Raw genomic sequence first — 25638 nt, 5'->3', positions numbered from 1 at the left:
GGTACACGTAAGTTTAAAGCGCCTAGCCAATATGGAGTACACATGTTAAATTTGCGTTACATTTAAACATAAACTTATCAGAAACGAAATATACAGAACCGAAAGCAAAGCGTTCAGTTAGTGGCAGTGACACGTACAAATAGCAGTTCACAATCAAATTCGAACTGCAACATAGGATTTCTTGTACGAGTAGCTACATAATTATACATATAGACGTACAATTAGTGCTATGTCGTTTATTGTACTTCCTTCTTTGCATGAAAGAGTTAAAACATTAACCTGCTATAACAACTGTTTAAGGAATTCGATACATATATTATTTGCATATTTGATGACTCATGTTTTTAGTATATCCTTTGCGAAGATTATTGTAGAGATAAAATACCAGTCTTTACTGTAAATAAGATTACCAGTTAACTTTTTGACCTTGCAATATTTCAAACAAAGCGAATACTGATTTACATTCATCTTGCACTATGCCCGAACCAAAACAAGGAAGGTATCAATTTAGGGACACGTATAACAAAGTACGAATATAGGATGTCAATTACAAAAGAAAAATATATATGAGACTTGTTCCTGACAATATATAGCTATTTTCAGAAAATTTAAGAGATATGGATTTTATCATTTTTATCGTTTAGTTTCAAAATGGCGAGGTTTAACACTGAAATTAGACGATTTGATTACCCAAACTCAGGTTTAAATAAGCCTGAAGAACTAGGGTGCTTCTCATTAGATATTAACAGAGAATTTCACGATGATAACAGCCAGAGGAAATATTTCATTAAACCTTCAAATTTTGATGATGTTAAATTTGATCTGACAAAAGGATACGAGAGAATGGTGAAAAGAGATGAATTTAAGGACGAACAGATCGACCATCTTCTGAAATGGATAAAAAATCATAAGCAGGGGTGAGTGGTTAAGGTTTTTCAGAAACAGAAACTAATAAAGATATAGGTGAGTGGAACATGATCACACTGATCTCAAGTATACACTTGATTATACAATGGTTGAAATCCTTTTTGAACCAAAGTAATGGCAGTTTCAAATATTCCACGTTTTAAATTCCATATCGAAGTATAAAATTGCGTAGTAATATGTTGAATTAGTAGTTTATTGGACATTCACATTTGCTAAGTATTTAAATTCGTTTCAGAAATATGCAAACCAACTTCATATGCCGCAGGGGTTTGTTAAATCGTTTAATGCGTACCCCGTATGCGAAAAAAGATGACTGGAAGTTCGCAGTGACTCTCCACAAAGGCACCTACTACCTTTGTGAATGCCCCACTGACCAGAGTCTGGCAACAATAAAACAAATGATGGGAGAAAAAGACGAAGAGATGTGTGGATGGGGTTGCAAGTTTGAGCAGTATCTCACCGCAAGTAGGTCATAGTTTCACCAATAGTTTGGCAGTTTTAGATGGGCATATCAAATTAGATCATATTATATATAGAGGGTATTTGTTGATTTCAATGTAAGATATTATTTTATTTCACAAGTGCCATAGACAGCGAAGCCACGATTAAAAATATAGTTTTTCTATGATCACGAGTGAAATTCAAATATGATCTTACACTGAAATAAACAAATTTTCTGTTCCTTTTATGCTCATTAACCGAGTTTTATTATTACTATTTCTTTATTACCCCCCCCCCTTTTAATGAAAAGGGTGTTATTTAGGCCGCTACCCGTGGGGCGCCCCTCACCCAAAATTTAAACTGTCAACATTTCTATTTCCGGTTTGTTGAGAATAAGTTCTCAGCTATTTATTCTTATAGTTTATTATTCGCTCGTTAAATAAGTGAAAAGCTTTTATGAAAAGTACTAAAACTCTCTTGAATAAACAATGCATTTCTTGCATAAACAACTTTTGCATAGTTATTTTGTCGAATAATAATAAAACGAGTAAATTTTTGTTGTTAAAGTTTTCCATATTTCTGTTCCTTATTCGGAGTTTGGTACGTTTTTAAAGCACTTTAAGTACTAAAACTCTCTTGAATTCGAGTTTGAATAAGGAATAGGGAACTAGTTCCTTATTCCTTATTCGACTAAGTGTGCGTTATAAAGAAATTGAAACTCTCCATCCCTTTAAATAAGTAAATGCATTTATTCAAGTTGTTTAAAAAGATTAATTTTTTATATATCTTCAAAAAACTCGCAAATTTAGCACTTTGAAAATGAGTTTTTTTCATAAATTCTGTTACTTATTCGGTTTTTGGAACGTTTCTAAAGCAGTTGAAGCACTAAAACCTTCTTATATAGACAAATGCATTTCTGTGAACTTTTTATGTAGACCACTTCTGCATAGTTATTGGAAAAAAATGTATTACTTAAAAAGTTTTTATTCCTTATTCCTTATTCGATTTTTTTTATTATCGTGCATTATTTTATTCACAAAGTTGTTTAATTGTGATGAAAATATCACAAAGAAATGATTTTATGCATATCTACAATTATTTATTTTGAATAAGGAATAAGGAACCAGTTCCCTATTCCTCATTCGAAAAAGGAATAAGGAATAAGGAACTAACATATCGTCCATCGAAAAGCCTATGTATGCGTAATCGGACTTAGTGACAAATCTCAATCCACCCTTTAAGCGGTCTGGAAATATTTGTCCGTCGTAAAAGAGCAGTGTCCATTACCAAATAGTCGGAATCGGTAAACGATCAACATAAAAATAATATCGAGATATAAGAGTTCGACATAACGAATTCCATTGTACATGTAAACATAATCGGAAGTTTTAGCTCTATTTTTCTTTCCTCTTATCTGAATGTCCCTTATAACATTAATGTTAAACTTGCATTAGTCTGGCATCTTGACATAATTGTAGCACACCAAATAAATAAAATATCATTAGCAATTGGAAGAACAATTATCTTCATATAAATGATTGGTTTTCTAAATAGAACATTGGGCTTGTTTTGATAACGATCTTGACAATCTAATTCGTGAATTAAAATGATCCAAGTGTCATAGTTTAGTTTTTTTGGTAAAAAAATTGTGCGTATTGAATTAAAGTATTAAAATTATCACAAGTTGGATACACAACAATCACGGTTTACCAATTTATGACACTTAATGTTATTGAAGTAACGGCTTAGATACTGAAACGAGCCCTAGACGTTTACGTACCATACACATGTATTCACTTACTTTATACGTTTTGCAGGTTCCCCAGATTCCGATCCAACTCCAGACCTGCAATATAACAACTGTGAAAATTTCTATACAGTTGTGAAAGCCACGATCGGCTCCCACACACTAGGTAATTTTGAACATTTAAATCTTATACGGCTTTCATTCGTGTTGAGTGTGCCATTTCTTGAAATATTGAGCGTATTTGGATGGGTTAAGAAACTGTTAATAAGTGTATATAATTATTTAGGTACGTTATAACTAAATACCAAGTACCCGTATGTTATCCTGGAAGCACACTCTATTATTTTGTTATTTTGTGAATTCAGTTCAATGCCTGCAATCAGGAGTAAAAAAAACAACAATTACATGAATTTTCAGAGATTAAATATTTTTTGCTGGACTAGAACATGGACTCTGTGTCCCTGCCAATTTCTGTTTTAAAATGAGTCGTCTGTGTTCCCACGAGTACGCAAAATCACCAAACCGGATGAATATCTGAGAGGGAGACCTTGAAATGTATATAAAACTAATAGAGCTGCACCATTTAATGCTGGAGATGACATGTGAGTTTGGTTCAGTTGAACTATCCCAAAAGATGGCGTTTGTGGCAAGACGCCTTAACATTACAGACGCTCAGGAGTTTAGATGACAGACAGTGAAAATGGAAAATGAGTTTAAGCTAGATTGGGGTGAACTTGTGTATATCAGACTCATCGAAATAGTTTTTTTAATAAAATGAAGGGACGCGTTTACTTCTAGTTATGTTATAAAGCTAAATACCAAGTACCCTTATGAATGGTCCAGAATGCACTCTTTTTATTGAAGATTGAAAATGCTACTTCAGACTGATATTTTGTTTAAGTCTAAGTAATGCACATAGTTAATAGTTGTTATTCAGTAAATTCAGTTTAATATCTACACTTGCAAAGAAAATAAATCATGAGTATCTAAGTGATTAGATATGCGTGAATGGATATTCTAAGGAGAAACCCAACATACGTATTAAATGCATATCTAAGCTTATAATATGAATAAATCGATTTCGAACAAAGAAAAATTACATACTGCGAGTAAGCATTATAAAGTAACTGTGAATACGTATGTCGCAAAACACAAGCACACAGCAGAATACAAACTTCGAGAACTCAATTCAAAACATCCTAATGATTACTGGTTCCACTTGAACAAGGTTAGCAACGTATCTAAACGTAAGTCACCCCCTAGAGACAAATGTTATCATTATTTCAAAAATATCAATGACGTCGTTGACACGAATGATCATATATCAGATAATAACCACCCTAGCTTCTCTAGCGCCGAAACCGATATGTTAAATAGGCCAATAGAACATGACGAAGTTCGCAAAATGATACTGAAAAGTAAGAATGGTAAAACATCGTCGCAGTTTGATAATATTATCAATGAATACTTTAAAGCCTCGCGCGCCAATATGGTCCCAACCTTCTGTACACTTTTTAATATAATCCTTGACACTGGTATTCTTCCGGATGTATGGCTAATAGGGACAATAAAGCCAATATTTAAAAACAAGGGTTTCCCTAGCGACCCCCAAAATTATAGACCGATTACAGTTCTTAGTTGTTTAGGCAAATTATTCACGTCTATCCTTTATGAACGTATCAACACATTCCTCTATGATAATAACTTATTAAACGAGAACCAAGCCGGATTTCGCGCAAATTATTCAACCTGCGATCATATTCTTACATTGCATTTCCTTATAAATAAACTAAGGGCCCAGAAAAAGAAACTGTTTTGCTCATTTATTGATTTTTCGGCCGCATTTGACCCTGTCCGGCGAGCTGGTTTGTGGCATAAGCTAATACAAACTGGCTTACAGGGTAAAATTCTCACAGTCATAAAAAAACATGTACAATGATATAAAATCATGCGTTTACATCAATGGGCATCTGTCTCCTGTGTTCCAAAGCTTTTGTGGAGTTCGTCAGGGAGAAAACATTTCCCCGATTTTATTTTCTATTTGCCTAAACGATTTTGACGACTTCCTTAAACGAACATGTTCTAGTGTTTCTATAGAAGTAGATGCAAATGTGACAATTATGTACCTTCAGTTACTTATTATCTTGTATGCTGATGACACTGTACTCTTTGCAGACAAAAAACGTGATTTTCAAAAAAAGTCTTAACTGTTTCCAAGACTACTGTTTGTAATTGAAACCAAATATTAACCTCTCAAAGGCTAAAATAATTGTCTTTGGTGCCAGACATTTGAAGAAATTTAACTTTAGCATTGCTAACCAAGCGCTAGAGATAGTTAAGGATTACAAATACCTTGGTGTATATTTCTCGTCCAGCGGTAGCTTTTTATACTGCCGTAAATATTTATTAAGCCAGGCTAACAAAGGAATGTATGCTCTATTTCTTAGAATTAATAACCTAGACTTGCCTTTGGACATACAACTGAAGGTTTTTGATTCCACCATTGTCCCGATTCTAACGTACGGCTGAGAAGTATGGGGGTTTGAAAACCTCGACCTGTTGGAGCAACTTCACTGTTTTTTTCGGCGGATTACATATACTAGAAAGAGTACTCAACGTTACATGCTCTACTCGGAACTTGGTAGATACCCCCTTAACATCATAATTAAAACCAGAATGATAAGTTTCTGGAGTTAACTCGTTTCATCTCATAACTCGAAAATAAGTTTCTTGATATATAGATAGATACATTTAACATAGTAATAATTCAGTCTGGGCCAGTTACATCAAGTCAATACTTGATTCACCGGGTTATTCATACGTTTGGCTTAATCAAACAAGAGTACCTGTAAAACATGTCAGTAAACGTGTTTTGAACGATTTAATCTTTCGTCTAAGGGTTAAATGTTTTCTTCGTTTAAATCCGATATTAAATTTGAAGAGTACCTTAATATCTTACCCGAATCTCTACGTTTTACATTCTTGCATTTCCGCACTAGCAATCATAAATTCCCTATCGAAGTCGGTAAATGGAGACAGAATGCTGTACCACATGTCAATAGAAAGTGTACGTTTTGTAATCTAAACGATATCGGTGACGAACTGCACTATTTACTTACATGTCCATTTTTTAATCCTACCAGAAAAAAAATGCATACATAGTCATTTTTACTCAAGACCTAAACTCTTATATTTTAGTGAGGTTTAAAATTGTAAGAACCCGGATACCAGGAAAACAGCAAATTTTGTTAAAATCTTCGTAAATCATTTTAAATGAATCTGGTCATGTATTTAATAGTTTTTCATTTGTTATCTCATAACTGTATCGATTATATTGTATCATTATTCAAATAAATGTTTTGTCATAAAAAATAATACTATTTAAATTAACCACATTCCCCTTACTAATTATATTTGTTTTGTATACTGATAAACTTCAAACCTATTGTGAAGTCGCCATTAATCCACCTCTTTATACCTGTGTTAACATATTTATATTGCGTTTTCACATGCTTTAATTTAAATGTAAACCGTGATATCAAAAAAGATTATTGAGTTGAGTTGAGTTGGGTTGTAATCAGTTGGTTTTTAACTGGTTTTTAAAGAAATGTAAGGTTATCAAATACATGAAACGCAAGGAATGGCATTTTCTCATCTGAAAATGTTGCCTGTTTATATATTGATGTAGAAGAGAATGAATTATTAGTATATAACTTTTTTTATAATTTTATGTATTATCATACATACACACATGCGATAGGTGTCATGAGTTAAGTCATTTAGGTGTACATCAAGACGAATGTCCATCGCTGTTATTATTGTCTATGTACAATTACGATTAAGAGGAAGTATTATATCTCAAATGAGCCAAAGAGGTCAACACTGATATTTTTCTACTCTTATATGCAGACGATATGGCATGTTTTTTTTTATAATTCAGCAGCATAATTGCAAGCGAATCTTAATATATTAGAAGAATATTGTAATAAATGGACACTTAAGGTTAATAACAAACAAACAAAGATTCTGTTGTTTTGGAAAGGTCTAGATTACCTTTAAATATTCAAGTTTTCAATCAGCGATAAACATTGGAAGTTGTCAATAAATTTACAATTAAGGTATCGTTTTCAGCTCAGGATCACTTATGCAAACTACCAAACTCTGTCAGGTCAAGCGCATAAGCGCAATTAATAATTGATTACATTTACTAATATAACACCTTAACATAAACTGGATCTTCTTGACAAACTCATAAGACCTATTTTGGCGTTTAGATGAGAAGTTTGGGGACTTTCAAAACGATTGCCTATTGAAAGGATACAAAAGCAATTAATAAAATCTCGGTTATTTGAAACAAGAAATACAACAAAAAATGTATTTACAAAGACGGGCAGACCAGAGCGTATGTAGGTCTTCATTAACTTTAGTATTAGATAGTTTAAAGTTTTAAGTATGCCGAAAAATTAATCTGTAACAATTCATCTACAATAAAATGCTTGATGTAGAATTTCCAAAAATAACAAACTGGGATGTTCATGTACAAGTTTGTTTATGTACATAATTTCAATTTTGCTTTATGCGAAATGAGATTATCGTCGCATAAAACATAAGCTAAACATAGAAGATTGTAGGTGTAATAGTACAGTTTTGGAACAACAAATTTGCCCGCACCGCAATATCCTATAAGACGATTTTTTTTTATAGAATGCAGACTATATACATACTATTTTATCTAATTATATTCTACGCGTTTATTGTACTCCTCCAAATATATATATATAATTATACAAAACAAGGAACCATTGGAAAGAAAAATTGTTGGTTTGTTAAAGACTCTTTTATATTTACGTGCATAAATATTCTTAAAAAGTTACACAATGATTTGACGTACATTTTATTCTGAAAAAAAGTGTTTAATAAGTCGCTTTTATATATGTTTATGAAAATATTTTCAACTTGTCTTAAACTTATATAACCGCAAAGCAAATGTTTAATAATGACAACTGATTTTTGGCTATCACAGCCTACTTCACTGATGCATATATGTGTGGTGTTTGGTGTGGAAATAAACTTGTTTTCTGTTTATATTAACAGTGTGAGTATAATGCTACTTTACATTATAACTGGTTGTTTTGTTTTCGATTATAAGCTGTTAATTCTGAAAAAAAATGGAATATTTTTATCAAGGAAATAAATATTTCGTTCCAGTGTACTCTGGTGAGGTTGATGCTGTTAGTACGGATGGAAATTTTGGGGAACATTATGTTGAGTTCAAAACCATGACACATTCCGCGTTGCAGAGACCAGGTTTCAAAAGGTATTTAAGGCTAAATTGGCTTGATATTAACTGTTCGAACAATGATTTATCTTATCTTCTAAACTTCTGAATATGAAATGAAAGAGGAAGCCTTCGGGCGAACAAACAACCCTCTTTGTCTGACACTTTCAGTCATGGTTTGATTAGACAGCATGGACAATGCCCCGTGCAACGGCTAATGTGATTTTCTGCTGTCAAGTATTGACCAGTCCTCAAATCAGTTATTGCAACTTTTCGTCATCATTTTGTGGAGCATTTCCGGTTAATCCATTTGATAAGGCAACCTTGTGTTATAATGTCTACAAAATTAAATCCTATTATTGATCAGATGATTGTTTGTTTGACAATTGTCGACATGTCAATAGTTTATTAATAGCTAGTGTTTATTTTTGCTTTCTGTACGATAAGGTCGGTAGGTTGGGCGCATGTCAGTGACTTATTATCGTTAGGAAGGCAAAACATATATGCTAAGTGTTTTAGTGTTCTGAGCGATATAGCCATCGAAAGCCTCTATACCGACCTGTGCAAAAACGTGAGCTTCTTAAAGACTCGCTTAATAAAATCAATTTATAACTTAATTGAAATTTAGCCGTTATTTCGTAACAAAATGGAAAGTTGGCGGTAGTAATCTTCCTTATAGATGTTCAGTTTTCAGAACTATTTAAAATGATTATTAGACATATGTCCGGCTATCCCATTTGCAGAGTAATGAGCCTGAACACTAAAATGCTGAAAGAGCCCCAAGGATCTAAAAAATAACAATATTACAGTGGACAAAGATCGGGACGAAATTCAATGGCCACCACGCAGCATATTGCGCTAGTTGTATTGAAAAAAGGATATGTTTTGGATAAAGTATTCGATCACATACGTTGTATAAAATAAGCAGTTTCTATTTCTTTCTTTGTTAATATTCAATTTTGCACTTCAAAATATCTCGTAGTCGTTCGTTCTCGATGTTGGAGAGCAGAATACCTGACATACACAATGTACCTTATTTTCGAGTATATGGTGTTGTGTGTCTCGTCTTTAATGTGTTCAGCTTTGACCGAGCCTTTTTTAAAAGTCATTTGCAATCGCTAAGCTAGTTTCTATCGTAATTCATACTGGTACAAGCTTCTCAAGTGATGGACACAGAGTGTTGTTGTACGCCTCTGTAGTTTCAGTTCAAGCTCCTGAAGTGGTGGACACAGAATATTAGTTTGAGTTCGCCTCTGTAGTTTCATTACAATCTCCTAAAGTGGTGGACACTGATTATTATTGTGAGTTCGCCTCTGTAGTTCCAGTACAAGCTCCTAAAGTGGTGGACACGGTTTATTATTGTGAGTTCGCCTTTGTAGTTTCAAGCTCCTGCAGTGGTGGACACAGATAATTAGTGCAAGTTCGCCTCTATAGTTTTAGTTCAAGCTCCTGAAGTGGTGGACACATATTATAAGTGTGAGTTCGCCTTTGTAGCTTCAGTTCAAGCTCATGAAGTGGTGGACACTGATTATTAATGTGAGATATTCTCTGTAGTTTCAGTTGAAGCCCCTGAAGTGGTGGATACAGATTATTAATTTGCCACTGTAATTTCAATAATAGCTGCTGAAAAGGTTGACACAGAATTTTAGTGAGAGATGGACTCTGTAGTTTTAGTACAAGCTCCTGAAGTGGTGGACACAGATTATAAGTGTAAGTTCGCCTCTGTAGTTTCAATTATAATATTTACAGGTACAAGCACCTGAAGTGGTATACACAACTTGCTCTTGTAAGTCCGTCTAAGTCTGTAGTTTCCATTGTATCACTTACCGGTACACGCACCTGAAGTGGTGGACATGGTGGACAGAGTGTGTTCTTGTGAGTCCGTCTCAGTCTGTAGTTTCCATTGTATCATTTACCGGTACACGCACCTGAAGTGGTGGACATGGTGGACAGAGTGTGTTCTTGTGAGTCCGTCTCAGTCTGTAGTTTCCATTGTATCATTTACCGGTACACGCACCTGAAGTGGTGGACATGGTGGACAGAGTGTGTTCTTGTGAGTCCGTCTCTGTCTGTAGTTTCCATTGTATTACTTACAGGTACAAGCTCTTGAAGTGGTGGACACAGAGTGTTTTTGTAAGTCTGTCTCTGTAGCTTCCATTTTATTACTTACAGGTGCAAGCTCCTAAAGTGGTGGAGACAGAGTGTTCTTGTGAGTCCGTCTAAGTCTGTAGTTTCCATTGTATCATTTACCGGTACACGCTCCTGAAGTGGTGGACATGGTGGACAGAGTGTGTTCTTGTGAGTCCGTCTCAGTCTGTAGTTTCCATTATATCACTTACAGGTACACGCACCTGAAGTGGTGGACATGATTGACAGAGTGTGTTCTTGTGAGTCCGTCTCTGTAACTTCCATTTCATTATTTACAGGTTCAAGCTCCGAAATTGGTGGGCACAAAGTGTTCTTGTTGGCGTTCCCGAGATCGTTGTTGGGCTCCGTGATGATGCTGGCATTGTTACCAAGCTACAAACATACAAAACTCAAGATTTACCAATGATGGTCGGAGTAATAGCATAATGATTTATTAAATAAATGCATTTAAATATACATTTAACAAATGTTGATTTGAATTACATACGTAATGTGCATGATCTTCGTTCGCTTTTATTAATTTTGAATTAAGTTTAATGTATTATAAAGGGACTCATTCTTATTTGATGTTGGAAATAGTTTAGTTTAAACTTATTCATGTTACAACGATTGTGAAACAAGCCATGGCAACATATATTAATCACACTCGTTGGCACGATGATTTTTTAAAAACTAGATATATAATAAAAAGCTCTTATTTTAACGATATAAAATTGACACATGAATTTTGTTCACAATTTACACACAAACGTTTTTGTCCAAAAGACCCTAAATCGCACTCCTGCTTGTCAGACAACTGCGAAAAATCACGTCAGTTTCCAACATTTTGGTAAATGGTTTATATTCTTATCATTCTCAATCTTACAGAGACTAAGTCTGGTTTACTTTTATTTTGACCATCCAAGCCATGTTGTATGCCCGTTGACATGGATGCTGTTAGGCTTTTAACCTTGTGACCCTTAATTTTTTGACAACAGGGAGTGTGCATGTAGTTTCATCCTTCCCATACTGAATGTACTTTGACACGGAGGTTGTTAGGTATAGGGCCTTGTCTGAATCAAACAGAAATAAATGAACGGAAAATTTGAAAAATCTTCGACTGTCGATGGCAAACACAAAACTCACCAATCATTCTGGTTTGCATTGTCTTTAGATCACCAACTTTGAACTCTAACATATACCACAAGGGCAACGTGATCGAACGAAGCAATTTTTTTACGTCATGTATGTTTAGTTGTAAACAATAAAGCGTAGGACTTATCAATAGATGATTTTATTAGCTGGGAATTTAGGTTATAAGCTAAATTGTATTTCAGGACAATGTTCCATGGAAGCCCAATGTTTGCTTCAACTTCCTTGACCAACTCCTTGCCTTCATCAAATCTAATGTGACGATAGATAATCCAAGGTTTGTTTCATAAAATAATTGTTGTAAAAGGTATTTGTATATACCACATTGAAACTGACCAGCCAATATAATATACCTTTCATTGTTTAATCACTTTATATTGATAAGGCGTTTCCATTATAAGAATAAATCATAACAAACTAAAAGAATGAAGGTTTCTTAAATAGTTTACCCAAATCCAACATGGATCTGTTAGACAATGAATGTTAAAACCCAATTCATTTACTTGTATTTTAACCCAGGCTCGTTTACATCCTGGAGTTTTCAGGCTGGGATGTGACTTGTACCCGGCATCCAATTGACTCCAAATACGCTTTCCTGCATAAATGGTTTACTCAGTAGCCTGGATTATGTAGAGGTTTGCCTCTGATCCAGATCAAATCGGTTCGATGCAACGTGATTGATTCTGATTAGGGCAGCTGAAAGAATGAGATTCGTACACCATGTTATAGACTTTAAAGATACCAAATGTTTGGTTATACCAAATGCTTCGACATTATTTATTTTAAACTGTTCCTTATTACATTGTTCCTATGGTGCACGTCCCTTGTTACATCGTCCCTATGCTGAACGTCCCTTTTTCAATCGTTCCTATGGTACACGTCCCTTGTTACACTGTGACCGTATTTTCATCCCAGTGTAGCGCATTTCTTACTTGAGCTAGCTCAACTTATTGACAAAGGTATGTTTATGCTCAATAATGATACAAACATAAAATCAATATTTTCCATGTTTGAAGTTCAAATATTCACAAATATCTATGTCGTAGTTTTGAGTAACTTCTCCTCTGTATGTTCCCTATCAAATTATCTATCAAATCATGGTTAACGTGTCCAGGTTATTCATTTCCTCCTGTTTCCCATTTCTCTCGTGTCAAATCCTTGGTCCAATTTTAATGACATTGCCATACAGCCATTAAGATAATCCTTCAGAGAATATCACGTTCTCTCAGTTAAAGAATATGTGCTAAATACGCCAGTCCAGTCTCTTCTGCATCTGTTCTGGTTTCATGATGGACGGTGGCGTTGTCCTTATTTCTCCCAGGCGATGTAAATGAAGCTTCTCTGTCTTTTTGTTTTGAAACAAGCAAAGTCCCATGTTATTTTTTTCAGCTCTTATTTTTCTTATGCTTCTAAATCTGAAAACTCGTCCAGTCGTTAACGGTCAAGACAATCTTAGGCTGCGATTAAAACACATATTCAGAAGTATTGTAACACAGTCTGGAATTAACTCTGGAATGAACCTATGCTGATCAGTAAATAATTATTTAGCTGCTGTTAGAAGTATTGAAGGTAGACGATTTGTAATCACCACAATAAAACCTAATGACTTTTCAACAATTTTACCTCTATATCTAAGCATTTCCTAATCAAGAAATTAACACCTCTAATAACAAAAAGTATATACGCGAGAACAGACTACATTAAAAGCAGTAAATGATAAAAAAACAAAACTTTTTTGGCTAATGCTCAATTAGACAAATGAATTAACTGGGCAAGCTCCGACGTCTGTGATTGTTTTGCATTTTTTTCCATTCATTATATTTGGACATGAGTTTTATCGGCAAACAGTAGGCATTTCTATGGGTGCTAGTTATGCACCTTTTTAACTTGCAGATCTTTTTATATTGTTACGAGAGTGACATACTCAACATCTTAGTTTGTGCGCTTTCTGAAAAAATAACGGTACTTGAGGTTAAGTGATGACAATTAAAGTATAGATACTCCCTCATTTACGAAAACTATCAAATAGATATATCATTCAGAATAAAAACTTAATAAATTTAACACGTCTGACCAAGATGCTTAGTTTATAAATCTTCAACTTGGATTTACAGATGGCAAATTGACCATCAAACTTTATGACAAGAGGGTTGATTTTAACTTTAAAATTGGAAATTATCATTATTTGGACGGCGATATTCCGAGGTCCCCGCCCTACGGTGAATTCATTTGAAAATTGGTAAGGTTTGCTAAGTTTGTTCGGAAGTGGATAAGTTTTGTTTCTGTTGTTAATTAATGACTGGCCCTTGCCTTGTGCAGGGCTTAATTTTGAATGTTCGACTCCTAAATTTGTCCCTGTAGTTTTCATTGCATTATTAATTCTCTGTCCCATATTTCTCACAGGATGAGGGAATGACAGGAGTTTTAGAAGTTGTACTGATTGTGTAATTTGTGCTTGAATATGTCATACTTTCATAATATAACAGCGTTTTTTATTGAATTTGTTAATAAGCTTCTGCATGCTTTTGATGTGATGTGTTATGTATTTTTGCCGGTATATTTTCTTTGAATTATTTCTTTAAACACTTGAATCCAAATATTTAAAAGTTACGTTTTTTTACACGACTTTGTAAGTAATACAATTTTACTAACACTATAACTTTGTATTTTTATATTTCTTGGAACTTATGTTATTAATTGTTTGTAAAATCCAAAGATCAGTTTACATTTGAGTGGAATAACAAACCAATATAGATATTTTTGAATTTCGTAAATAAATACATGTAGTTATAAATGCTTTTAAAGAACATAACGTGTTGTAGTTATTTTCTATATATTACCTGGGTAACGATAGGTAGAGTTAAATCATTTATATTAATAGTTATAAAACTTAACACATATGGGTTATTGGTTGAAAATTATAAATCAGGGTTCATTGCAAACGAAACAAACATAATAAATCGTCTAACAACAAAATGGTGCTATTTTCCATAGCAAACCATATTTGGATAAAACAAAACAACTTTAAGCAAAAATATAAGAATATAAGGTATCGATCAATTTTAAGCATAAGCGCTTGACAAACTTGACTCCGATCGTTGCTTAGATAGCCCATAATGTTTTTCCCATATTTAGCTGGTCGTTCACAGATGAGAATCAAAGCATATTTAAGCATATGGTATGCATCTAAGGAGTTCACGATTTTCTACAAAACTTCCACCCCTGTTTGCAAATATCTTATTTACGTGACATCCTCTTGTATTTATTTTATTAACTATTCAGTAACGATAACATTAGTGATAACCGTCGGTACCTGCTGGGTTTGTTTTGAAGGTGAATTCCGTTTTTAACAAGCAAAAACAAGTATAAGCCAAGTATAAGTATTCACAGCTTGGCTGTCAAGGCTTGCATAAATAAGTGAAAGGTCAGAGTTGTAAAGTACTTATTATTGCCAACAGATTTGCTGGTGAAGGCTTGCATCAAGAGGTCAAAGGTCGGTAATGAAAAGTACTTTCTCAAGTAAAAAGATTGACTGCCCATGGTTTGCATCAAGGAGTCAAACGTTGTTGTTGTAAAGTACATATTCTTGCAATCACCCTGGCTGCCCAAGTCGTACATCCAGAAGTCAAAGGTCGCTGTTGTAAAGAACATATTATTACAATCATCTTTGCTGCCCGAAGCATTCATCAAAAAGTCAAAAGTCGCTGCCGTAAAGTATATAAACCTAGCAATCAGTTTGGCTGTCAAATGCGTGCATCAAGACGTGAAAGGTCGGTGTTGTAGAGAACATAATTTTGGCAATTAGTTTGGCTGCACAAGGGGAATATCAAGACGTCAAAAGGCGGTTGTGTAAAGTGAACAGTTTAGACGATCAACATGGCTGCCCAAGATATGCATCAAGAAGTTAAAGGTCAGTGTTGTAAAGTTAATAATTCTGGCAATAAGCTTGGCTGTCCAAGGCAGACATCAAGACAAATAAGATTGGTGTTGTAAGGTTCATTTTATGGGCAATCAGATTGGCTGGCCAAAAATTCATCAACAATTAAAATGATCGGTGTAGAAAAGAACAAATTTTACAATCATCTTGCCTGCCCCAATCATGCATCAAAACATTTAAAGGTCGGTGTTGAAAAATAACATTATTTAAGCAATCACAAGAAATGCATAAAAAATGAAAGTTGGTGTTGTTAAGTTCATAAATCTGGCAATCAGTTTGGCTGCCCAAGAAAAGTCATGAGATGTTAAGTACATAATTCTATCAATCTAGGCATGCATAAAGACTGGCATTCAACTCTGCCGCCCAAAGCATACATCAAAACCTGCTTGAATGAGTGTCGAAACTCCAAACGAAATTCTTCTTTTAGCAATCAGACGAATTTCGATATTCCAAATAATCTTGGTACATATCGTGGCATATTGCCCCCAAAGTCCGAACTAATGCCAATTCATAGAAAAAATAATGTAAAAGTAATTTTACCCACGACCAAATATATGTGTTCTAATATGTAGAGATTGAAAGAGGCTAAATTCTCATCAACTTTTCCTCATCCCCTCGCCCCTTGATCCCTTTAAGTTCCTCTTTTTTCTGTTTCTCTCCGCATCATACATCTACACTTCCCCATATGTATCTGTTTTCTCCTTATTTCCAAACTCTCCCTCAAAACACTCCTTTACCTCCCCCTCTCCCCATCTTACCTCTCTCGTCTCCGCCTTATATGCTCCCTCTCACTTGTTCTCTCTACGTTCTGTCTTCTTCTTCCTCTCTTGCCTTCCTTTTTTTCTGTCCTTGCTTTTCTTGCCTTTCTTTGCCTATCCACTCTCCCCTCTTTTACCCCCTCTTATCAATAACTCGGGTTGGGCATTCAGTAACTATTACAAAGACGACTAAAGCGCTGGTGTAAAATCTTAAGAACACTGATTGATGTTGAAGTTACTATTACTTAGACGGCTTAAGCGCTCATGTATAATCTCAATAACTTGGGTTTTGGATGAAGTAACTATTAGATAACTCTAGTTGTGGGCGCAGTAAGTATTTCATAAGTTTGTGAGTGCCGAAGCCATTACATAACCCAGATTGAGAGTGCCGTAGCTATAACATAAAGCGGGTTGTTGGTGACGTAGCTTTTCAAATAACTCCGGTTGTAGGCTCAGTGACTATTAAATAACTCGGTTGTCGGTGGCGTAGCTATCACATAACTCGGGTTGTGGGTGTGGTAGTTAAAATATAACGCGGGTTGAGGGTTAAGAACATAAAAAGTAGCCGAAAGGTGGTCGTCCGAGACCTACTAGTTGTATATAAGGGGTAGTTCAACTCATGTTGTACTAAAACTTGTCTAAAAGCCTTCTGTAGCTGAGTACATTAATTCATACCAAGCCTCGTCTATAGTTATAGCACGCTTTCTGCAACTCACGACCAAATAACACAAATTTAGGAATACCGAACACAACCATTAAATGACAAGGCTATTGGAGACTAGGGATCAAGGCTATTGTAAGGAAGGCACAATTTCTACAAACAATCAACAGGGTAAATTCCCATATCCTTATCATTAGAATCTATGGGAATTTAGTGCAAGCTTGCCCGTGAAAGCATTTTGTCAGCGCATGATGTGCAGAAGTATGACGTAGACGCTAAGGCAAGACCAAGACGGTTACAAATTGGTGACAATGTACTTATTTTGCTGCCAACTGTCCTTAACAAAATGTTATTACAGTGAAAGAAACCTTGTTAAAGATGTAGCCAATCAAGTGGGCTACAGAATTAAAGTAAGCAACCGAACCAAGCTGCTTTCATAAACCTGCTTAAAATATATACATATAGGTCCAAACAGCTTGTTGTAGCAAGAATGGCTGTAAAAGACCCTTGCTTTGGATAATACTCGATATGATAGGAGGGCATGAAACGTACAAGAATGTGAACAAATGTCCTGATTTGACAGATTTACAACGATGAAAAGTTATGAACTTGCTTAGCGAATACAAGTATATTTTAACAGAAAAGCCTGGACACACCAACCTGATAGAGCATCAGATTGCGCTTACCACTAGAGAGCCGATTGGTTCGAAGCAATACCCATCCCATATGTGAAACGAGATGACGTTGAAACTGAGGTTCTGCTTATGATGAAGCTTTGAGTAGTCTGAATACATCTCGCCTGTATTGTTGGTGAAAAAGAAATATTCAAGAAACAGGTTTTGCATTAATTTCAGGATGTTCTATGCTGTGACACGCTTCGACACCAATGGCTTACAAAGATGATAAATTGGCCAAGTTAAAGCCTGACCGGTTCTTCACGAAAACCTAATATCACCGAAGAGGTTTCTTGCAGATATATGTTGAAGAGAAGTCTAGATATTTTACTGCATGTACATTTTATTCTGGAACCTGTCAGTTCTACAAAATGCCGTTTGGTATGATCAACTCAGGTGCTACATTCAATCGAATGGTGCGAAAGCTAGTAGACGGATGCCTTCAATCAGAAAGCTATGTGGATGATATACTTGGGCATGAACAAAACACATGGGACGAACATACATCCATGCTGAAAGACCTGTTCAATCGCATCAGCCAGGAAGGCACACAATGCGCTCAACAAAGTGATTTATTTGTTATGGAATCGTTTTGAACACAGGTCATCGTGTTCGAAATGGTCAACTTGGAATGAAACAATATAACATATGTCGTTTACGCGATGCTCCACAGCCAGAGACCAACAAGCAAGTAAGGTCGTTTCTGGGATTAGGTTGGTACTGCAGAAAGTTTATCCCTGCCTTTGCGGAAGAAGCCTTACCTTTAACAGACCTCACAAACAGGGGTATCCAAACAAGATAATTTGGAAAAGAAGGCATGCAAAGGCTTTAAGATTACCGAATTTCGAGAAACCGTTTGCGTTATAAATAGATGCCTCGGACGGTCGGATTGGCGCTGCCTTGTTACAGCAACATGACGACGGATTGTTTCCCAGTACATTTACCATCAAAAAGGTTTTGACACGAGAACAGAACTAATCCACAATAGAGAAAGAAGGCTTGGGAATAGTGTTTGGGATCAAGACGTTTCAAAAGTATTTGTATGGTAGGCAGTTTGTGATTCGGACGGATCATTCTCGTGTTTTTGTTTTGTTTTATTCTTTACTGATATTAGTGTTGTATAGGATGCAAGTAGCATCCTTCGTATACAATTTTCAAGTTGATTTAGTAATTACAATTAATGTAAATAAACAGAATAATGATATGTAAAGTAGAGCATTGCAATATTTGTGGAACGAACACTTCGCGACAGAGTAGCAGTGCATGGTCTACGAAGCATTGACTCATTGCGTCTCGTTTGTCTATTGCACAGATAGCTAGTATTGCCGTCATCGAGGTTCAGAGTCGCTTTAGACATTGACGGGAGACAACCAATACAAGCCATAGAGATTCTGAGACGCTCAAAACATCGGCACCGATATGTTCTTGCATAGACGATGATAGAGGGAAAGCAGTTTAGGCTCGTGAAACCATTATCTGTTTATATTGCTTCGAACGTAATGAATTGTGTTGACTGCTGAAACTAAAGTCACAGACACCTTACGGCCGACCTCATGTAAACACAAATACCGTAGGACTAAGCAGCTTCATAACATAGGCCTAACTTCAGAAATCTTGACAAAGATATTAACCAAAATACTACCAACATTTTTTTTAAAGAAAATGTTGCACCGTCAGCTAGCGTCGAACCTGTTATACATTGGTCTGCAGGTGTTGACAGTCTTATCCGTTTGACGTTGACAGATATTTTCCTTAGATTTTATGAAATGCTATCAATATTGTTTTTCGTTGTTAATAAACATAAAAAAATACCCCGGTCAAAACAGAGTGAGTACCTTATGCTGTCATAAGTATGCATGTAAACTGTGTAAAACTACATAAACATTCCATTTTTGTCTGATAATTTGTGATAAAAAGGTATGTATGTAAATTGATCTAATGATTAATATGAATACGACCACTTTGATAATTCGATATTTTCTTCAACAAATTTTAACAGCACATACGTGCACATTCATTAGGCTAAAGACCCCGTGCATATATTATGTCATACAGATCTTAATGCTGTAAATTTTTAATATACGGAAGATTTTTACTTGGAAAGTATCAATACAGTAATATGTTTTAGTCTTTATGGTTTAGCAATAACAGCGACAATATACATCTTTTCTTGAACATTAATGGATGCTTTTAAGGTATCCGCTACACACATTAGTGGAATTTGGATCCCGGATTAATTTGGTATATTTTTGAAAGGGTGTTATGTACAAGCATTGCAATTATAGAAATTAGAGAGAAACGTATATAACAAACAAGCTGTTTGGCCTGAAATGGGGAAATAACTTATGTCGCGTCTGATATCAGTATATAAAGAGCTAACATACAATATCCGACCATTTTATGTATAATGTAGTTTGGGTCCTTTGTTATAATAAATTAATATGCAAAAGAAACCTTTTCAAATGATATCAAAATTACCAGTGGTCACCAGGGTTTCCTAAAATGTGTTTATGTCGTAGTAAAATGTACGCATTATCAAGCACTTACGTATTTCTATAAACATGTTTTAGGGGGCTTTTGGTATCGTCCATAAAAAGGTGATTTTCTCCAGCGTCTTTATTAATTCGAAACTTAGCAAAGCAATCCGAGAGCTTAATGCAAGACTATTGTAATGCATTATTTTTCTAATGTGAGTTGCAGTCGTCTTGTACTAAATGTAAACCTATACGAATATAAAATAAAACACGCAACATAAGTATGATATGTATACGCCTGATGTAAAGAGTATGTATGTAACAATACACGTAAATGTTACAATCCTATTTCCATCCCATATATAAGACCAAAAACCTTTACCCTATAAATAGTGACAAGCAATAGAGAATCAGAAAAATCAAGAGATACTACAAATTGTTCATAAACTAGCTAGTTTCAGAAAATTAAAGAGACATAACCTAACCGGTAACAGAATGGCAAGGTTTAACACCGACAAAGGACGATTTGACTACCCAAACTCAGGTTTTAATCAGCCTGAAGAACTTGGGTGTTTTTCATAAGATATTAAAAGAGAATTTCACGATGATACAAGCCAGAGGAAATATTTCATTAAACCCTCAAATTTTGATAATGTTAAATATGATTTGACAAAAGGATATGAAGGAATTGTGAAAAGAGATGCAAATAAAAACGAAAAACTCGAACCCCTTCTGAAATGGATAAAACATCATGAGCTGGGTTTTTTCCGAAACAGAATCTGAAAAATAGTGATTGGAACATAATCAAACAGATCTCAAGTATAATGTAAATTTTATATAATGGTAGACATCACAGATGCTTTATTGGAATTAACTTCTGCTTTGGTGTCATATGACCTGTAAAATATTTAGTGACTTTTTACCTTAAAGTGGTCGTTTTTTCTTCAAATTGTATCAAAGGGGATACTTCTACCAACGATATAGCATAAATAAGTATAAATGATGCAGTTTAACAATGTCAGAAAAACAAGAAAGTCATAAATTCCGTTCAAGCAACTTTGGTTGAAATCATGTTTAAACAAATGGAATGGCATGATATATCAAAATATTCGACCTTTTTATTCCATACCGACGTCTTGCGTGACCTAGGTTTAGTTTGACTGGATAATATATTCACACATTTACATTAAATTAAAAAAAAAAAAAAAAAAAAAAAAAAAAAAAAAGTTTTACAGTCATATCGTGGAAAAAAATTAGCAAATTGTGCACTTTGGGTTAATGTTATGAAACTTTGCCTGATGATACATATGAATATTATGGTTATGAAAAACTCAGCACCCACCTGAATTTCGTCCAAGATGGCCGTCATCACCCTTAAAATCGTAACAAAGAAATCCTATACAATTTAAATATTTCTTTCGAAAGTATAATCTTATTTGTCACTATGGCGGCCATTTTCCATCGAAAAATGATTTTCTTTCGCTTATGACACAAAACCGGTTTACTTATTGAAAATTTTATTTTGGTAAATATGTTAAACATGTGTTGTCAATATCCATTCAAGTGTCTGTGGTTGTAAAGAGTTGAAAAAAAAACGTAGTAACAAAACATTAATTATTTTCATACTAATAACCATCATTTGAAACAAAACGAAATAATAATGGAGTGACAGTTAGATCAAAGGTGGCTTACCTAAGGAGAAGGTGAAAAGAAATGGTATGTACCTAAATATTAGTCAATGTCTGTAGAATATGGAAGTGATGGCATTTATTTTCAACGAGTGGTCTGGACCGGGATATCCATGATGGCGTCCATACCCCCATAACATGTTAATAATGTAAAGTTGTTATGTTTAAATATAGCAATTTTCATTAGTTAGATGAATTCTCACATGGATATCACTCATTGCATGTACGTTCAATTAACATACATCATACTTCAATGCCAAGGTATCGGTAATTATAGGTCAGATGTTGAAAAGTAACCCAGCATTTGATTTTCCCATATCCTCTTCTTTTTTAAGTTATTTAGACCTCACTAAAGTGATGCATTGGTCGTCGGATATTTTTCAAAAAAAATATGGAGCGAGCGAGCGACAATTTGATAAAATTTTAGAGCAATTTAACAGACCAATAGCTACTACTGGACACAGATGCAGATCGTAATGGCAGTAACAAAATAAAATCCTTAAAGATGCACTCTTTCTCCCAAATAAGGTTTACCATAACGTATATTGTTTTAAAATAAAAAAAGGATGAGTACATATCGAAAACAATGGTTCTTACGAAGGAAACCGAGTCTAATTTAAAAGAAAGGTGCAGAAAACACGGTATTTTTAACCTTATAAGACTATAGTAGTTCACAGTAAATCTTTTAGCATTCACCAATCATTTAATATTGTTGCGCTTTCTGCTATCAAATACACGGTTACAATCTTGTTATCTTGTTATCAGTAATTAATATTTTCCATAAAAACATTATTTAGTAAGTAAGTAAAGGTTTATCAGTCAAAATTGATGTTTGTTATACATGTCTATGTATTGATTTTGAATAAGAGTGTCATTTTAACAAAAGAAGAACATTTCATTGTGTTGTGTTTTTGAATGGTTGCGGGGCCCTTTGATAGGACGTCGTTTTGGCAAAAAGTGAAAATAATACTAACATGATTCATATAATGGACATTCTGCTTGCGAACCTTTATTCAGCAAACCGATCGACATATTCATGAATGGCACTGTATTGCTACATAAACTAAATGTTTAGAGATCAATGCTTCTCCAAAAACAGAACTTTTAACCGTGGTAAAACCCTGGCAATTAATGAAAAGCTTTATATTTAATATGTTTAGTAATTTTCCAATTAAAATGTTTTGAAGATTTTATGAAATCATGTAGATGTTATCCGAATCAATGCTGCCAATCAAAGGCGGTCGGCAAAAAAATGTTGTGTTCAAGATGTATAAATATAACACTATTTCCTTCTACGGTTTATTGTTGCGTTTATAAGACGAGATTTACACAAGGGGACAAATGTACCCCAATTGTCAAATTTACTCCAGAGTCAAGGGTTTATAGTGAATGATTGACAAGTAAAACATAACAACGTAGAAAATAATGATGAAGACAGCTTAATTTATTTATTAAACGTTTTTTTCAATTTTCTCAACAGACTTCTACTGCAAATTTGAATTACGATGTATTTTTTCTGATTTAACTATTTATTTCAATGTTAGCTATTTTAGTCTTTGTTTGAGACTCGTGTGCTATGAAAATGGAATGTTAAACTTTCAAATGCTCTTAAGTAAAAGCTGTCGCATTACTATTTCAGCAGATACTTTGGAAGTTATCAACTTTATACATATTCTTTATTCTTATTGTTTGAATAAATCAAACTTGAAAACGTGCCGTTTTCATGTTTTGATATCACTTAGTAAATAAGACTGGTATTACATATTACATGATTTTTAGATATGGATATCATACGTTAGTAATATTAGCTTCATTATAGATTTATTAAAACCAGTCGATGTTCTAATATTACAATAAAAAAACCAAGGTACAAGTTTTCTCACGTAGACTATAAAGGTGATACCTGTTTATAATGTAATTCGTATTGACATACACAACTAAGCATTCAAAAATCAAGAAAAAAAGATAGTAAACATCAAAATATGACCATAATCGCCATAACATTTGAATTAAAAGTCAAGTTAGCCAATACAACCTTTCCTACTGTAACATTCATTGATTAACAAGCCATATATATCACATTAAGTTATATGTAAGCCCTCCAGCCGAAAGTATCACTTTTCAAGTCCATCATGATTCAGTATTGTTCAAACTTAATGTGTTAATATTCTAGTGCCAAAGAAAGAAACTTTTATTATAATATTTATGAAGCCAAAACGTTTTCCACTGAGTGCCTCAACCTTGATTATGACGCAACTAGAAATTGTATATTGAAGTCACAATATGTCCAAAGTAGTTCTCTGTACCCCAAACTTGACATACAGTCACAGCAGACTGACTATTTTTAAGTCCACTGGGTGTCCAAATAACTTTTGTCAGTCCATAGTGTGCCAACTATATATAAAAGATGCTCTTGATATCCTCAGAGGATTTATACTTAAGTCAGTCAAGTTCTCTATCATTGTAAATTTTACTACATAAAGCATATTCAGAGCTAACCAAACAAACGCATGTGCATCTCTTATTAAATTAAGCATCCCCAGTGCCAAATTTACCACACTTTCTTAACCATGAAGCCCATTCAGAGAAAAACAAACTAATGTGTAAGTCTAAAAATGTCTTTTCAATTCCAAATAAACATCATTTTGGCAACAATAATCGCCATTCGGAGCAAAACGAACCCAGCAACAACTCTTCTTAAGCCTAATCAGTGCAATAGACTACAACTTGGCAACCATTAACACAAATCACACCCATTTTCTCTCTTATTATGCATACGCGGTAACAAAAAGATCACATCGTGTTAACGATGCAGCCCAAACAGGGACCAAACCCATACAAATTTTAAGCTCAAATTAAGCTTACACAGTGGCAAAAAGACCATCATTTGGCAACCATCAAGCACATTTAGAGCCAAATGAACTTATCTGTTGCTTTCATAAACATGCAAACCTACTTTAATTTTTAGTTTAGTCATTGAAAGCCAAACAAACCCATGTGCAGCTCTTATTAAGCATTGTTAGCGACAGACAGACCATATTTCGACAACAATTATGCTCAGTTAAAAAAATAAACCTTTTTGCTTCTCATAAGGTCTTCCAGTGCCAAATACGATAGATTTAGGTTACCATTTATTCGATTTAAAGCCAGTCAAAAACATGTGGAGATCTATAATTAAGCCAAGTACTCAAATGCCCGTGGTGGCAATATTGGATATCGTAGTCATATTGGATATATCTTGAGAATGTTCCTGCCTTAACCATAACACTAATACAGGATTGAAGACAAACGCGAAGCGTTTGTCTGTACAAGCCCTCTTACGGTTTGTACGTGTATGCAAGGGACTACTTCTTTTTGCCGGAGTGATTAAAAAAATTGGGCACCACTGAACCATGAAAATGAAAACCAGAAAAGCTCGTCATACATTGTTCATATAAAGCATGTGAATGCCGGCAAGCAAATTGTACATGTTTAAGGCGGGGTTTGACCGCCGTTCAACAATGAAAATCAATACGGAAATACCCGAGGTACATGTTCAATCCACCTTCGGTACTTCCATAAAAGGATTGGAGAATAGTTATTATGAATACACGTCTAAAAAGTACATCTTTTGACCGGAAATTATATTTCAAAACTCTGTAATAATAATACAAAACGAACAAAGTTTGCCATAACAATTGTTTTTTTACCCCACGTCTTAAAAAAATACCGTCTAAACCGGATATATAAATAATTAAGATAAATGAAATTATGCGCATTTTACGAAATCTGAAG

General features: G+C 34.5%; 1 protein-coding gene across 1 annotated transcript; it reads left to right on the top strand.

The window, feature by feature from the left end:
• Positions 1 to 548: 548 nt before the first annotated feature.
• Positions 549 to 14436, top strand: LOC128212417 (decapping and exoribonuclease protein-like). Its single transcript, XM_052917875.1, has 7 exons — positions 549 to 917; positions 1163 to 1392; positions 3186 to 3281; positions 8324 to 8432; positions 10820 to 10949; positions 11858 to 11949; positions 12192 to 14436. The coding sequence occupies exons 1-7, from the start codon at positions 652 to 654 to the stop codon at positions 12289 to 12291; spliced, it is 1023 nt and encodes a 340-aa protein (XP_052773835.1). The 5' UTR covers positions 549 to 651; the 3' UTR covers positions 12292 to 14436.
• Positions 14437 to 25638: the final 11202 nt, after the last annotated feature.

This window comes from Mya arenaria, chromosome 12 (assembly GCF_026914265.1).
Source record: "Mya arenaria isolate MELC-2E11 chromosome 12, ASM2691426v1".
Taxonomy (NCBI): Eukaryota; Metazoa; Mollusca; class Bivalvia; order Myida; family Myidae; genus Mya; species Mya arenaria.
Note: the sequence above shows the minus strand (reverse complement) of the source record. Positions and strands in the feature narration are given on the sequence as shown.